This window comes from Ochotona princeps, chromosome X (genome assembly GCF_030435755.1).
Source record: "Ochotona princeps isolate mOchPri1 chromosome X, mOchPri1.hap1, whole genome shotgun sequence".
Classification (NCBI taxonomy): Eukaryota; Metazoa; Chordata; class Mammalia; order Lagomorpha; family Ochotonidae; genus Ochotona; species Ochotona princeps.
Genome location: NC_080865.1, coordinates 5,641,445 through 5,655,000, shown reverse-complemented (window position 1 = coordinate 5,655,000; position 13,556 = coordinate 5,641,445). Strand labels below are relative to the sequence as shown.

Below are 13,556 nucleotides of genomic sequence, written 5' to 3'. Positions count from 1 at the left end.
CTCCTCCACTTCCCATCAAGCTCCCTGCTTCTGGCCTGGGAAAGCAGCGTGGATGGTCTAAAATGTTAGGTCCCGGCACCCACGTGGGAGACCTGGAGGAAGTCCCTAGATCCCAGCTTCCGAACAGTTCCAATCTGGCTTTGCAGCCATTTGGGGAGTGAACTAGCAGATGATTCTGCCTCTCATTCCCTGTAAGTCTGCCTTTCAAACAACAACAAAAATAATTCCTAAAAAATTTTTCTATCATTAATATAAACATACAGATTGCTCTCATGGTCACAATTCATGATAGGGCTTTCTTACAAAAGGTGGTTTTGCCAAATTTACTGAAAAGTGCCGAGTATCCGCAGTCTAAGTCATGGCCTTCTTAGAGGTTTGTGGACTCTTGTGACTCGGACTATTTTATGTCAAAGGATGGAACTTTAGTGGAAAAGGCATCTCTCAAGAATAATGAGGATAAAGAACTGGCTGGAAAGAATTGATACTTACATGTAAACACAAATCGCTGGGTACAGAAGTTATCACATTCAGGTCTCTTTGGAACACTGATATGTTAGGCTGACCTGCAGCCACATTTGACAGAATCTTAGACTCTGTCTGCTGCAAATGAGGGGACTGTGCAGGACTATCTTGAGTTGCACAGTGACTGACGGCTGTGACTTCTAGCACTGGGCAGGAAAGCATCTCTTCAGCTGAGGACGAAAATGGAGAGTCCATGCTCTGGGCTTCCTTCTGACTCTCGGGGTGGATAGTAGAGACGCTGTGCTCCTGGTACAGTAGATTTCTCAGCTTTTCATCCAAAGTTTTAATTCGGTTGTCTGCAAACTCCATTTTTGGAGGTCTTTCTCCATCAGATTCCAGGACGGTAGTAGGCAGAACAGAAGTATGCTCAATACCAGGGGTCTGAATAGGAATCACCGTCTTGGGAGAACTCATTTCACTGGTTACTGTGGTTTCTCCTTCTTGGGAAATCAAGTCTGCATCCATATTCATTTGTTTTACTGCTAACGATTGAGGCTTTTGATTAGACATGAGTACTGGAGTTGTATGAGAGCTTGCAGTGATCTGGGTTGATTCACTAACATGGACTTGATTGGCAGTGTGGTGACCTGGATAAAAAGGCATAAATACGTCTGCTTGGTTGCTGAGTCCCTCATGTTCAACTGAAACTGTATGGACTGAAGTAGCAGAATGACTGGAGCTACCAGTAACTGGTGACACTGTATCTTTAACGTCAGAAAGTATGGCTGGATGCTCAAATTTTATACTTGCACATTCAGGAATCTTGCCATCAACTACATCCTTGTGTTCTGTTTTGGAGGTGAAAAGTGCATGCTGGCATGAATGATTTTCTTTAGTTAGCAGCGTGTCCTGAGAGACTTCCTTATTACTTGTGTTTCTTACACCTGAAACAATAGCAAACAATGGCAAAGCATGTAATGGTGAGTATGAACCAAGTACTAGTTTCAAAACTGAAGAGAGAAAGGTACAAGGAACAAATGAAAATCGGTGTGGCAGTTCTCAGGGTAAAAATATACAGAATTCAACCTCTCAAGGGATCAAAGAAAAACTTTTTTTCATTCTTTTCCTAAACAATAAATTTAACAAGGCTCAGGCTGTATCCTAATAATGATGTTCTTAATTCTTAGGACAATTTTCATAAGCATAAAATGCCCGTGGGCTAATGCTGGCAGAGAATGAAAGCTTACTGGGAGATGTTTCTAGCCCAGGAACGGCAGACACAGACTGCTGAAAAGAAGGAGACTGGGCCTCACGGTTTCTTATGGTCTGATTGATACAGAATCGCCACCGGCCCACTGGGGAGGACTGAGGAGCAGATTCACCTGTGAAAAGAATCAGTAAAAAATTAGTATGTTAATAGTTCACTTCATTATATTATTGCCTAACAACTTTGACCGGGGTTGGCGCTGTGACATAGCACATGAAGCTGCTGCCTTCAGCACTGCTATCCCATGAGGGCTCCAGCTGAAGCCTGGGATGCTCCACTTCCCAATCCAGCTCCTTCCTGATGTGCACTGGAAACTAGCAGGGAACGGCCCAAGCCTTTGGGTCCCTGCACTGCTGTGGGAGACCTATTTAAAGCTCCTGGCTCTTGGATTTGACCTGGATCAGGTCTAGTTATTACACCCATGTGCAGAGTGAGCCAGTGGATAACATATTTCTCTCCCCTTCTCATTCTCTGTAATTTTGCCTTCTAAATGAATAAGTAGATCTTTTTAAACAAATGACCTTATGCTTTAAAACAAATGAACTTTGTATTGCAACTGCTTCCAACAGCACTCACTTCTGTATGTATAATTTTTACAACTAGGCATCTCAGCTCTGACAAATTGCCTAAAGAAATTGAGTACTTGTTATCTTTAGAAAAGCATCTGACCCTATGTAAACAAATCAAAAGCAATTAGAAGAAAAGCACTCTTTGCTTAACAACTAGTATTTACAAGGAATGTGATTCAGAGAATGGGTCATTTAGTAAGTCAGTCTTGGGGGCTCACAAAGAAGGCAAAAAGTACTTGAGATTATTAAACAATTTCATGGGCATAACCAGATCAGAGTGAAATCAAAAGGGACAATTTTCAAAAACAAATCAAGATCACATTAGAAGACATGGCTAACTAGGGTCAAAATAAGAACCTAGTGCTAACTCTCCAAGAAAATTAATTTTTGAATGAGTCTAGTGAAAGTCAATTAGATGTCCTTGACAGTGACAAGTAAAGTATGGAAATTCATTCATATGGGCTAACAGAACTCTTTATGCTTATTTGACTACTTCCTGAGAGAAGTTCATGTGTCTAAGAAAGAATAAGCCTGGCGCCTGCACTCTGGTATAACTAGTTAAGAAAACAGCTTCAGTGGAACTGACTGTTCCACTTCCTTTCTAGCTCTGCTAAACAGCCTGGGAAAGCAGCGGAGAATGGCCCAACTGCTTTTACTCTTGAACTTGTGAGGCAAACTCAGAAAACACTCTGGGCTCCTGGCTTCAGCCTGGCCCAGACCTTGTCATTGGGGGATGAATTAGCAGATGGAGGATCTCTCTCTCTGGATATTTCAAATAAATCTTGAAGGAAAAAGCAAACCCCTACACAAATGGCAAAGCATTTTACCAACATCACTTGGTAGGTGTCGGCAACCACTCCAAGGTGCTTTCCTTTTTTTTTTTTTTTAAGATTTATTTTATTTTTATTAGAAAGTCAGATATACAGAGAGGAGGAGAGACAGAGACAGAGACGAAGATCTTCTTTCTGTTGATTCACTCCCCAAGTGGCTACAACGGCCAGAGCTGTGCTGATCCTAAGCCAGGAGCCAGAAGCTTCTTCCAGGTCTCCCACGTGGGCAGGATTAGAACTGCTACCCATACGGGATCCCAGTGCATTCAAAGTGAGGACTTTAGCCACTACAAGGGTACTGCAATGGGCCCCAAGGTCACTTTTCTTAAACAGATAGAATAAAGGCACTCTTCGGAAGAAACAGAGCAGACTGTTCTGTGAAAATCTATATCCTGATATGGTGGTATACCTAAATAAAAACTAGACAAGTAATTACAATTTAGGTAATTACATTCTAAAGGAAAATACCAATTTTACTATAATTTAAAATTTTCAAGCAAAACAACCTTTGCAACTGAACTTCTGCTGTGGAAATGATTTGACTCAGACAGGTGTTGTGATTTCAACTTTACTCTATTTGTCAGTGAGAAATCTGCTCAGATTTCTGCCCATCAGAAACATTAAGACACAGGAGGACTCTGGTATCTCTACAACAGCCAAACTCAATTTCAAGACAATGTTGCATGGCTCCATTATCCCCACACCACCTTTTGCTCCTTCATATTGTTATAATCCCCTCTGGACACTTAACACCCTAACTAGAACAGACAAGCATGGAGAAGGAAGTTGTCACCAGAAAGGAAGATAGGAGACAACAGCAATGGTCTCTGGGGGTCTACCCAGCATCATGTTTACAAAAAGTTAGCAGTCATCAGATCAGGTAGAATGAAATCAAAATCCAAATGACTACTAAGACAAATAGAACGTAATGATTTTAATTAACAAAGTTTCTCTCATGTCAGAGACAAACTGAACATAGCACTTAAGTTTAAAATAGTTATACCTTTAAAGGAACTCAGCACAGTGACTGGTATTTTAGTAAAACTCCATGGGACAACTCAGAAGTAAAGCAAATAAAGAATCAACACTTTGAGGGAACTGGAAGATGAACCTTACCCTGAGACTATAAGTAACGTGTGTTTCAATAAAAAAAAAAAAATCTACATTAACAGCAGAGCAAATGATGTTCTTGTAGAACATCTTTCCCAATAAACAGTGTAAATTAACATTACCAAATGTCTCATGTCAAAAATCAAACGGGAAATATACTTACTACTAGTCTGAGTAGATGTTGAATTTATCTGTACTTGCTCAGATGATCCTGCCTAAATTAAAAATAACCAGATAAGTAAAAAAGTTCTTGATGTAGATCCAAGAAGACCTGTATGCTAAAGGATTTGCTCTTACTTGGTTACTGGTGGATTCCAAAGCACTTCCTTCTACTCCAATGGATCTCTCCACAGTAGAGCGGACATGAAGGATTTCCTGGGCTTGGACTACAATAGCTCGCAATTCTTCTACAAATTTTTCTTTCTCACTTTCCAACACAAAATTATCTTCAACCTGTCCCAAAGTAAAAGAAGCCTATTCATGAGAATGAATTTCATTTCCTTCAAATAGTGATAATGCATAAAACTTTACACTGAGTATCTAAATCCAAGTATCACAATAGAATTAACAAAAAATCAGAAATAAATGGTCACATAATGTATTAAATTTTCTGAGGCTACTGACATTTGTCAGACTGGCGTTACCTAATTAATTAGATTTCCAACATTAAAAAAAATTATGGTGTTTGACAAATTGTTTACTTGCAGAATATAATTGAGGCAAAGTTTAAAACTAGCACGTTCAAACCCACAAGCTTTTAAACAACAAATCACAAATGAAATACCTCCAAAGATGGTAAAGTAAGGTCCAGAAGACCTTTAATTAGGCGAAATATTCATGAAAAGCATGAAAGAAGAAACAGTTCAGAAAATCACTGTTAAACAAGAGGCAGAACTAAATGAAATGATGACTAAAACTTGAACACCCACATGTCAGATGCTAGATCAGTGGCTAACATACTAGAATTACCTGGAGGACATTTTATGAACTAATCATGTAAGCATCCCCACCACCACCCTCCTTCCAAGCAGATTTAATCAGGGACCAAGGCAACAGAATTGAAAAAAGCTTTTCAGGGGATTTTAACATGCAACAAGAGAATCATTGATATCAATTACACTTTAAAGAAACCATCTCATATTTCCCAGATAAATCAACTGCAACTAGAGAAGATACAATGATGTGCCCTTCATCATAATCATAAATTGTCAAAACTAACTGTATTTTTAAACATGGCTCTTTAGGAAGAACTGCAGGGAAAGGGACAGAGAATATTGAAGGAAAAATAATTTGCTTTTGCTGTACTTAACCATATAGTCTGCAATATCTTCTGGTGCATCACCATCAACATCAAACTTGAAGGTGACCATCTTACTGTTGTGAGTCTCCAGCTGACATTCCAGCATGTTGTCTCCAGAGGTTGACACCTAAGTACAAACATTTCACCAACGGAAGAGTCAATCTTTGCTAACTAGTCAGAAAACATTACAAACAAGGGCATATTTAAGATACATGGAAAATGAATTAAACAATTCAAAATCTAAAAAGATTTTGTGGATCCCAGATGAAACTCCACCTGGTTACTGTATGACAAATTCTAACAGGTTCTAATAATTCAGTGAACCATAAGGTTGAAATACAGACATGTGCAAAAGTAAACAGAAAATAAATGTTTTAATAAAAAGCAAGGGTTTATGTAATGCGAAGACTTCAATCACTCATTTGCCAAATTCCCTTAAAGTTACAAATGGACTCCAATCAAGAGTCACTGGTAGGGGCCCGGCGGCATGGCCTAGCAGCTAAAGTCCTCGCCTTGAAAGCCCCGGGATCCCATATGGGCGCCGGTTCTAATCCCGGCAGCTCCACTTCCCATCCAGCTCCCTGCTTGTGGCCTGGGAAAGCAGTCGAGGACGGCCCAGAGCACTGGGACCCTGCACCCGTGTGGGAGACCCGGAAGAGGTTCCAGGTTCCCGGCATTGGATCGGCGCACACCGGCCCGTTACAGCTCATTTGGGGAGTGAATCATCGGACGGAAGATCTTCCTCTCTGTCTCTCCTCCTCTCTGTATATCTGACTTTGTAATAAAAATAAATCTTAAAAAAAAAAAAAAGAGTCACTGGTAATGGAAATGCAAACGAGTTCAACCTTTCCAGACAGCAATCTAGCAAAACGCATTGAGAAAATTTAAGTCACCAAGTTCTTTGTTAATTCTACTTCCAGGGATCAGTCATAAGGAAACAATAAAGGCTATATATGTAAAGATTAATGTATATAATGATGTCTGCTGCAGAGGAAAGACAAACAAAAAGGGAAATAAAGATAGGCAGACATAGATACATAGAGAACCTAAAGAACGGAGGGGATAGTTAAACTGGATGTCTATACAATGAAGGCTATGTGTTAGCATCATTAAAAATATGCTATTGAAATACTATTTAATTATACAGGAAAACATACGTTATCTATTGATCTATGATTTTTAAAAAATATTTTCTTTCTAATGGAAAATTACAAATACAGGGGAGTAGAGACAGAGAGGAAGATCTTCCATCCGATGATTCACTCCTCAAGTGAGCACAATGACTGGACCTGCACAGATCCAAGGCCAGGAGCCAGGAATTTCCTCCAGGTCTCCCACATGGATTCAGGGTCCCAAGGCTTTAGGCCATCCTCCACTACTTTCCCAGGCCACAAGCAGCGAGCTGGATGGGAACTAGGGCTGCCAGGATATGAACCGGCGCGCATATGGGATCCCGGCGCGTGCAAAGCAAGGATTTAGGCACTAGGCTACCATACCGGACTCTATCATGTTTTTACACATATAGAATATAAAACTGTATAGCATTTTCATGTAAATATGTATATGTTATATTGGATAGTGTTATAGATTCTAATGTCTAAACAACTAGATTTATATTTGATGCTATCATTCTTGAGTGAAATAACCTTGGATAAATTATTTTATTTCCATGATCCTCAGTGTTGTCATTTTTGTTAATGAATATAGTACCACGTAAAATAAAAGGTTACTAAGCGATTAAATGACAAAGTAAGTATATAACATTAGGGTACCTGTCACAAATGAATTCAATACATTTTTACTATTATTAGAAGTGCGATTACATTTTCAATTTTAGAGTTCTACATAGGGGGCTGCATTATACAATAGCATGTTTAAGCTGCCACCAACAATGCCAGCATCTCAAGAGTGCAATACCCAACATGAGCATCAGTTTGAGCCTTGGCTGCTGTACAAGCGCTCTAGCTCACTGGTAATGTGCATGGGAAAGCAGGGGAATATAGCCCAAGCACCTGGCCCGTATCACTAACATGGGACACCCGCATGGAGCTGCATGCTCTCAGCCTCCAAGTGCCCACTTTCTCAGCTCAAGCCTTTACTGTCATCTAGGGAATGAAGCAGCAGATGGAAGATGTCTCTCTCTCTTCCTCTCTCCTTCCTTCTCTCCCTGTGTCTCTGTACCTCCGTCTTTCAAATAAATACAATAATTTAAAAAATTTAAGTGCTGCACATACATATGAGGAAAAAGAGATGAAAACTAAACTATTAAAAAACTAACACTGATTAACAATAACAATTTTTTTTTTTACCTAACATATACCCAAAAAAGGGAGATGCCCCATGTGCTGGGTCACTTGAGCGAGGCTGAAACCAGCAGCAAAGAACTCCAGTGGGCTCTCCCACAAGGGTGGGAAGCTATCAATCCAAGCACTTAGGACATCCTCTGATGCCTCCCAGGCCCGTGAGCAGGAATCCATGCCACGTACTCTGAAACAGGATGTGGGCACCCCAAGGAACAACTTCTGCTGAGTCATAATGCAAACTCCAATGGCTTTTATTTTCTTCCCCATATTTACACATAATACTTTCACCATAATTTCTTTTAATCAAAGAAAATTAGAATTTCACAATATTTTACACACCCGTTCTACACAACTGCTCCTCCCTGGTTCTCAAGATCTACCACATTCACTCTGCATTGAATCATCTTAAGATACAGACCTGAAGCACAGTAAGCTGAAATTTAGTCCCCTTCTCTGGCCGAGGACAGGAAGCCCGTCGTTGTTTAATCCGGTCCGGCGGTTTGCCATTCACACTTGTATTATCAAGGTTACTGGTGTTTTCCTTCATAGTTGCCATATCTTGATTCAAGCTAGTAATTTTAAAGGAAATCAACTTATTCCAATCCTCATCATAAAATTCTTAAAAAAAAACTCCCAAGTGATAACAAAAATCATGCAGTTGAAGGAAAACTGATAAATATCTTTTAAAAGTTATTAAAGGGCTCTGTGAATATGAAAACCCACTACATTACAGGCTTTAAATGGCTGAGTTCTACAGTATGTGAATGTTACAATAAAGCTGCTTTTTAAAGTTATGGAAAAAATGAGATATTATATTTATTTGGCAAATATCTTCTTACAATGGCAGAAGAAAAACATCCCCAGAGGTAGATCTCTTTTTCTTAGGGGATGTTCTTGATCAAGTTCATGTATTTGGTCTACCTCAGCAATAGGCTCAAATAAAACTTCTCAAATTCTCAGGCAAAATTTACTTGTTTATGTAACGAACCAAAGTTATCAAAATAGTGTGGGAGATAGGAGTACTGCAGAAAACAGAACAAGGAATGAAAATGGAAGATACAAAAATGGCTCCATGTTAACTAGTTCTAACTAGATATATTTTACAAGTTCAAGTCAGTAGTGATTATGAAAGATCAGTCCAACTTTTATCTGTAAAACTCACTTTCAGCATTCTTTCTAATAAATTTAGTTCCATAAATCAAAAAGTCAAATAATGCGCATGAAATTTTAGAAGAGAAGATCAGCAACCACCAAATGGATATCTATTTTTACTCAAAGATAATGTTTTTAAAGATTTTTATTTTTCATGATAGAATTCCATAGGCTTAGGGACTTTCTGTTCCACTGACACATATCTTTTAAATTAATTTTATTACTTCCATTTTATTTATTTATTTATTTATTGCAAAGTCAGATATACAGAGAGGAGGAGAGACAGAGAGGAAGATCTTCCATCTGATGACTCACTCCCCAGGTGACCGCAATGGCCAGTGCTGAGCCAATCCAAAGCCACAAGCCAGGAACCTCCTCAGGTCTCTCATGTGGGTGCAGGGTCCCAAGGCTTTGGGCCGTCCTCCACTGCTTTCCCAGGCCAAAAACAGGGAGCTGGATGGGAAGCAGAGGGGCTGGCAGGATTAGAACTGGTGTCCATACGGGATCCCGGAGGTTTCAAGGTGAGAACTTTAGACACTAGGCCACCGCGCCAGGCCCTCATTCATTCTTTTAAAATATACTAATGAGTTAGGAAAGGTATTCTATGGCTAATGTCATCGCCTTGAATGTGCTGGGATCCCATTTGGGCACCAGATTATATTCTGGCTGCTCTACTTCCCTTCCAATTCCGTTTGTGGCTTGGGAAGTCCGTGAAGGACGGCCCAAAGTCTTGGGACCCTGCACTCGCGTGGGAGACATGGAAGAAGCTCCTGCTCTGGCTGTTGCGGCCACTTGGGGAGTGAATCAGTGGATGCAGATCTTTCTCTCTGGCTCACCTTCTTACTTTGTGTATTAGGAGTAACTTTATTTTAAATTGCATTATTAATTGGAAACCTATGCTAAAGAATCTGCTAACAAGAAGTACAACCAAGAGTAAAAGAAGAGACGAAAGCATAAAGAATATTACAGAACACTCCCCTGCAAAGGAGCAAAAGCCTTTGCTAACCTGGGTTAACTGAGGAATACTTCGAGAAAATAGAGGACACAGAATTCAAAATACTTGTTATAAAGCTTCTTATCAACAATGAGAAGCACGTAAAGCAAGTGTTCAAGGAATTTAAGGAACATGTCACTGGAAATGAATCAAATGAAAACTAATATATCAGAAATTAAGAACACACTGGAAGAAATTAAAAGTATGGTGATGAATCTAAAACAGAATGAACAAAGCAAAAGAAACAATCTCAGAAATGGGAAAATATTTCCTGTCACTGGAGGAAAGAAACACAAAGCTAGGAGCACAGTTGGGCCAAGCTAAAAAAAAAATTATTTAAGAACTGAAAGACACAATTAAAAGGCCAAATATTGGAATTCTAGAAGGTGCAGAAAGAGAAGCCGGGTTTAAAAATATATTTAATAAAATAATAAAGGAAAACCATGCTAATAGGGAGGGGCTTCCCCCTTTATCTCCCCCTTATCCCAGATACAGGAGAAAAAAAAGAATGTGGAAATAACGGTCTTACCCACTTTCCTGTAGCCCTTGACCCTTTGTGCCCTAATCAACTATATAAGGATTATCAAAATAAAATAATAATTTTAAAAAAACATCCAGGAGGGACACAGACTCCAAACAGGGTTGACCAAAAGGTATAGTCACCACAACACGTCACAATTCAGCTCTCCTCAGTTGAACAAAAAGAAAAGATCTTTAAATGCGCTCGGGTAAAAAAAATCAACTGACATATAGATGAATGGCAATTAAAATCATAGGAGACCTCTCGCAGGAAACTCTGCAAGCCAGAAGAGAATGGAGCAACATATTCCAGATTCTAAAAGCAAAAAATTGTCAGCACAGAATAGTGTACCCAGCAAAGCTTTACTTTGTCTTTGAAAATGAAATAAAAATTTTCCACAGTAAACAAAAGTGAAAAGAACATGCCTCTTCCAAACCTGCCCTACAAAGGATATTTTAAGATGTTTTTGACAGAGAAAAAGAGTAACACCCACTAAAACTAAACTGCATTATTTCTTATGTCCATCTTGAACCCCTATAAGCTTGTTAGAAATAAAGCATACTTAAAAAGAATTTTTTAAATGCTCAACAATTCCAAAATCCATATAATGTTAATTTATACAAAAACACCCAACATTTTTGTTAAATGTGCACACAGAGACCAGAGAAGGTGCTTTAGTAAGCATATACTAAACAGCTAATCATGTCATGTCATTCAGCACATCTGCATTGTTTCTATGGAATTAATACAACAATACTACTTACCTTCGAACTAAATCTGGTTGTTGAAGAGCTGCTTGTTCAACTCCAACGGGTTGGAACGTGGGCTATAAACAGTACAGAAAAAAATTTGCTTTGTTAATGGAAAATTTTAAACTAAAGATATATTTGCTGCTATTTCAGAAAACGTGAGTACTAGATTTCATGTTTTGGTCAGTGTTGAAAATAGGTAGCACATGTATATCATTTAATATCTACATCAATACTATTCTTGACATTTTACCAAATGTAAAGAAAAATGAAATTCAATGCAGTTTTTCACTTTCAAAAGTCAACAGTGTTTTGTGTACCTTGGTTTATTATTTTTCAATGGATACCACTACTGCTAAGATTTCAATCCTGGTAATAAAACTAGTAAGAAGAATTATCTGGTCTCCTCCACTCGTTTCTTTTCATTAGAATATTGCCAACTATGTAGTAGCTGCAACACAGGGTTCTGGAAGAAAAATTGAAGCCTTTTAAAAAACAAGCACAGGAAAAAATTCAAACTCAGGGGCATAGATAAAGCTGCCACCTGCAACGCTGACACCAAATATGAGCTCCAGTTCAGGTTCAGGTTCTGGCTGCTCCACTCTGAATCCAGCTCCCTCCTAATGGCCTGGACAGCAGAAGATGGCCCAAGCACTTGGGCCCAAGTCAACTGCATGAGAGAGCTAGATGAAACTACACTCTCCAGCCTGACTATACCCATCTGTGGCAGCCATAGAGGCAATGAATCAGCAGATCAAAGACATCTCTCTTTAACTTTCTTGTCTTTCAAAAGATACGTACTTATTTTTTATTGAAAAGAATTAGACATATATCTATATCTATATCTATATCTATATCTATATCTATATCCACAATACAGAGAGAGAAAGAGAGAAAGAGAGCTCTTTACTCCCCAAATGGCCACAATGGCTGGAGCTGAGCTGATTCGAAGCCAGGAACTAGGAGCTTCTGGGTCTCCCATGTGGGTGCAGGGTGCCAAGGCTTTGAGCCATCCTCTTCTGCAGGCCACAAGCAGGGAGCTGGATAGGAAGTGGAGCAACCGGGACTAGAACCTCCAAGTATATTGGGAATAAACATCATAGGCGCAAGCCTAGCTTACAAAGCTTGGATGGTACAGCACTCCCATGCTTCCCACTAACTATGACCATTTTCCATTTCTGCAGTGAACCAGGAAATCGAAGATATTTTTTCTCTCTTTTTCGCTCTTCTGTCTGCAACTCTGCCTTTAAAATAAAAATGAATTAATCTTAAAAGGGGGGGATGAAAATCAGATTTACCTGTAACAATGGCTTGTTGCATTATGGAATATAGTTGCAAACAACAAAAGAATAATTACTGCCTCCTCTTCTGGCTCCATTAAATAAATAAAGGCATATTCACAGTAGATATTACATAGCCCTTTACAAGTGTGTTTAGGTTTCCACGTGGCAAGGAAGAAAATGGCGCTCGTTCCCCTAGCGGGTGGAACAGGAAAGCTCTCCCATTTTCTGAGCTGGTGAAGCAGGAAAGCTCTTTGGAGCAGCCCGGGGAGCTATTAGCTGGGGAAGGGAACAGCCAGTCGGGCCGGCCCACTCAGAGCAGCCGGGCGGCCGGGGTGAGCGCTCCAGGCGAGCAGGCCACAGTCCCTGGGCCGCCATGGTGGCCTTCACTCTGTGAGGCGGCAAGGCCGAGCCGGTGGGAAAGACGGCAGAGAAGGCCTGCAGAAGGCCCTGTACACCTACCATGCAAAGCTGCCGCCAGTGGAGGGTGCCCCTGGACACTGGCCTGAGTGTATTCGGGCAGCCCAACTTCCAGAGTCCAATCTTATGTTGGTTGGGAGCAGCTCGCTACCAGCACGCTCAATCTGAAGAATGCCAGAGAAGGAGCTGGGCGGGAAGGGGGGGACGTGAACGCCCCCTTATGCAGCTCCTATGGGTTGCTCAGCGAACGTGAGAAGGTGGTGCTAAGTGGCGCAACGTGCTTGCCCGCGCTTTGTGCCAGCCCCACCCCACCTCGTGCAAGTCACCCCACCCGTGCTTCCTGGAGAGAGAGATGGAGAGGGAGACAGAAAAAAACAGACCATTCATCCTCCTTTGGAAGAAAGGAGAAAGTACTTGGAGAGCATTTCACACAAGGAGCAGGACCCAATACTCGGGCCATCTTTCCATGCAAATTAATTAACTAATTAATTTAAATGTGCATAATAAGAATGTTTTAAAGTTAAAAAAATATTAAGGAAAACATACTACTAGTTTCAAAATACACATGCATACATACGTTCCTACACAAAAGCTTGCAAG

General features: G+C 40.1%; 1 protein-coding gene across 2 annotated transcripts in view; it reads right to left on the bottom strand.

Moving 5' to 3' along the window:
- WNK3 (WNK lysine deficient protein kinase 3) overlaps positions 1 to 13,556 on the bottom strand; it is a 151,288-nt gene that overhangs the window by 37,977 nt on the left and 99,755 nt on the right. For both annotated transcript variants that reach the window (XM_058658932.1, XM_004598302.2), the window contains exons 11-17: positions 11,272 to 11,333; positions 8,260 to 8,410; positions 5,549 to 5,665; positions 4,536 to 4,691; positions 4,402 to 4,453; positions 1,710 to 1,844; positions 490 to 1,406 (exon numbers count right to left, since the gene is read on the bottom strand). In XM_058658932.1, coding sequence (XP_058514915.1) covers positions 490 to 1,406; positions 1,710 to 1,844; positions 4,402 to 4,453; positions 4,536 to 4,691; positions 5,549 to 5,665; positions 8,260 to 8,410; positions 11,272 to 11,333 — 1,590 coding nt within the window. The remainder of the gene's footprint in view (positions 1 to 489; positions 1,407 to 1,709; positions 1,845 to 4,401; positions 4,454 to 4,535; positions 4,692 to 5,548; positions 5,666 to 8,259; positions 8,411 to 11,271; positions 11,334 to 13,556) is intronic.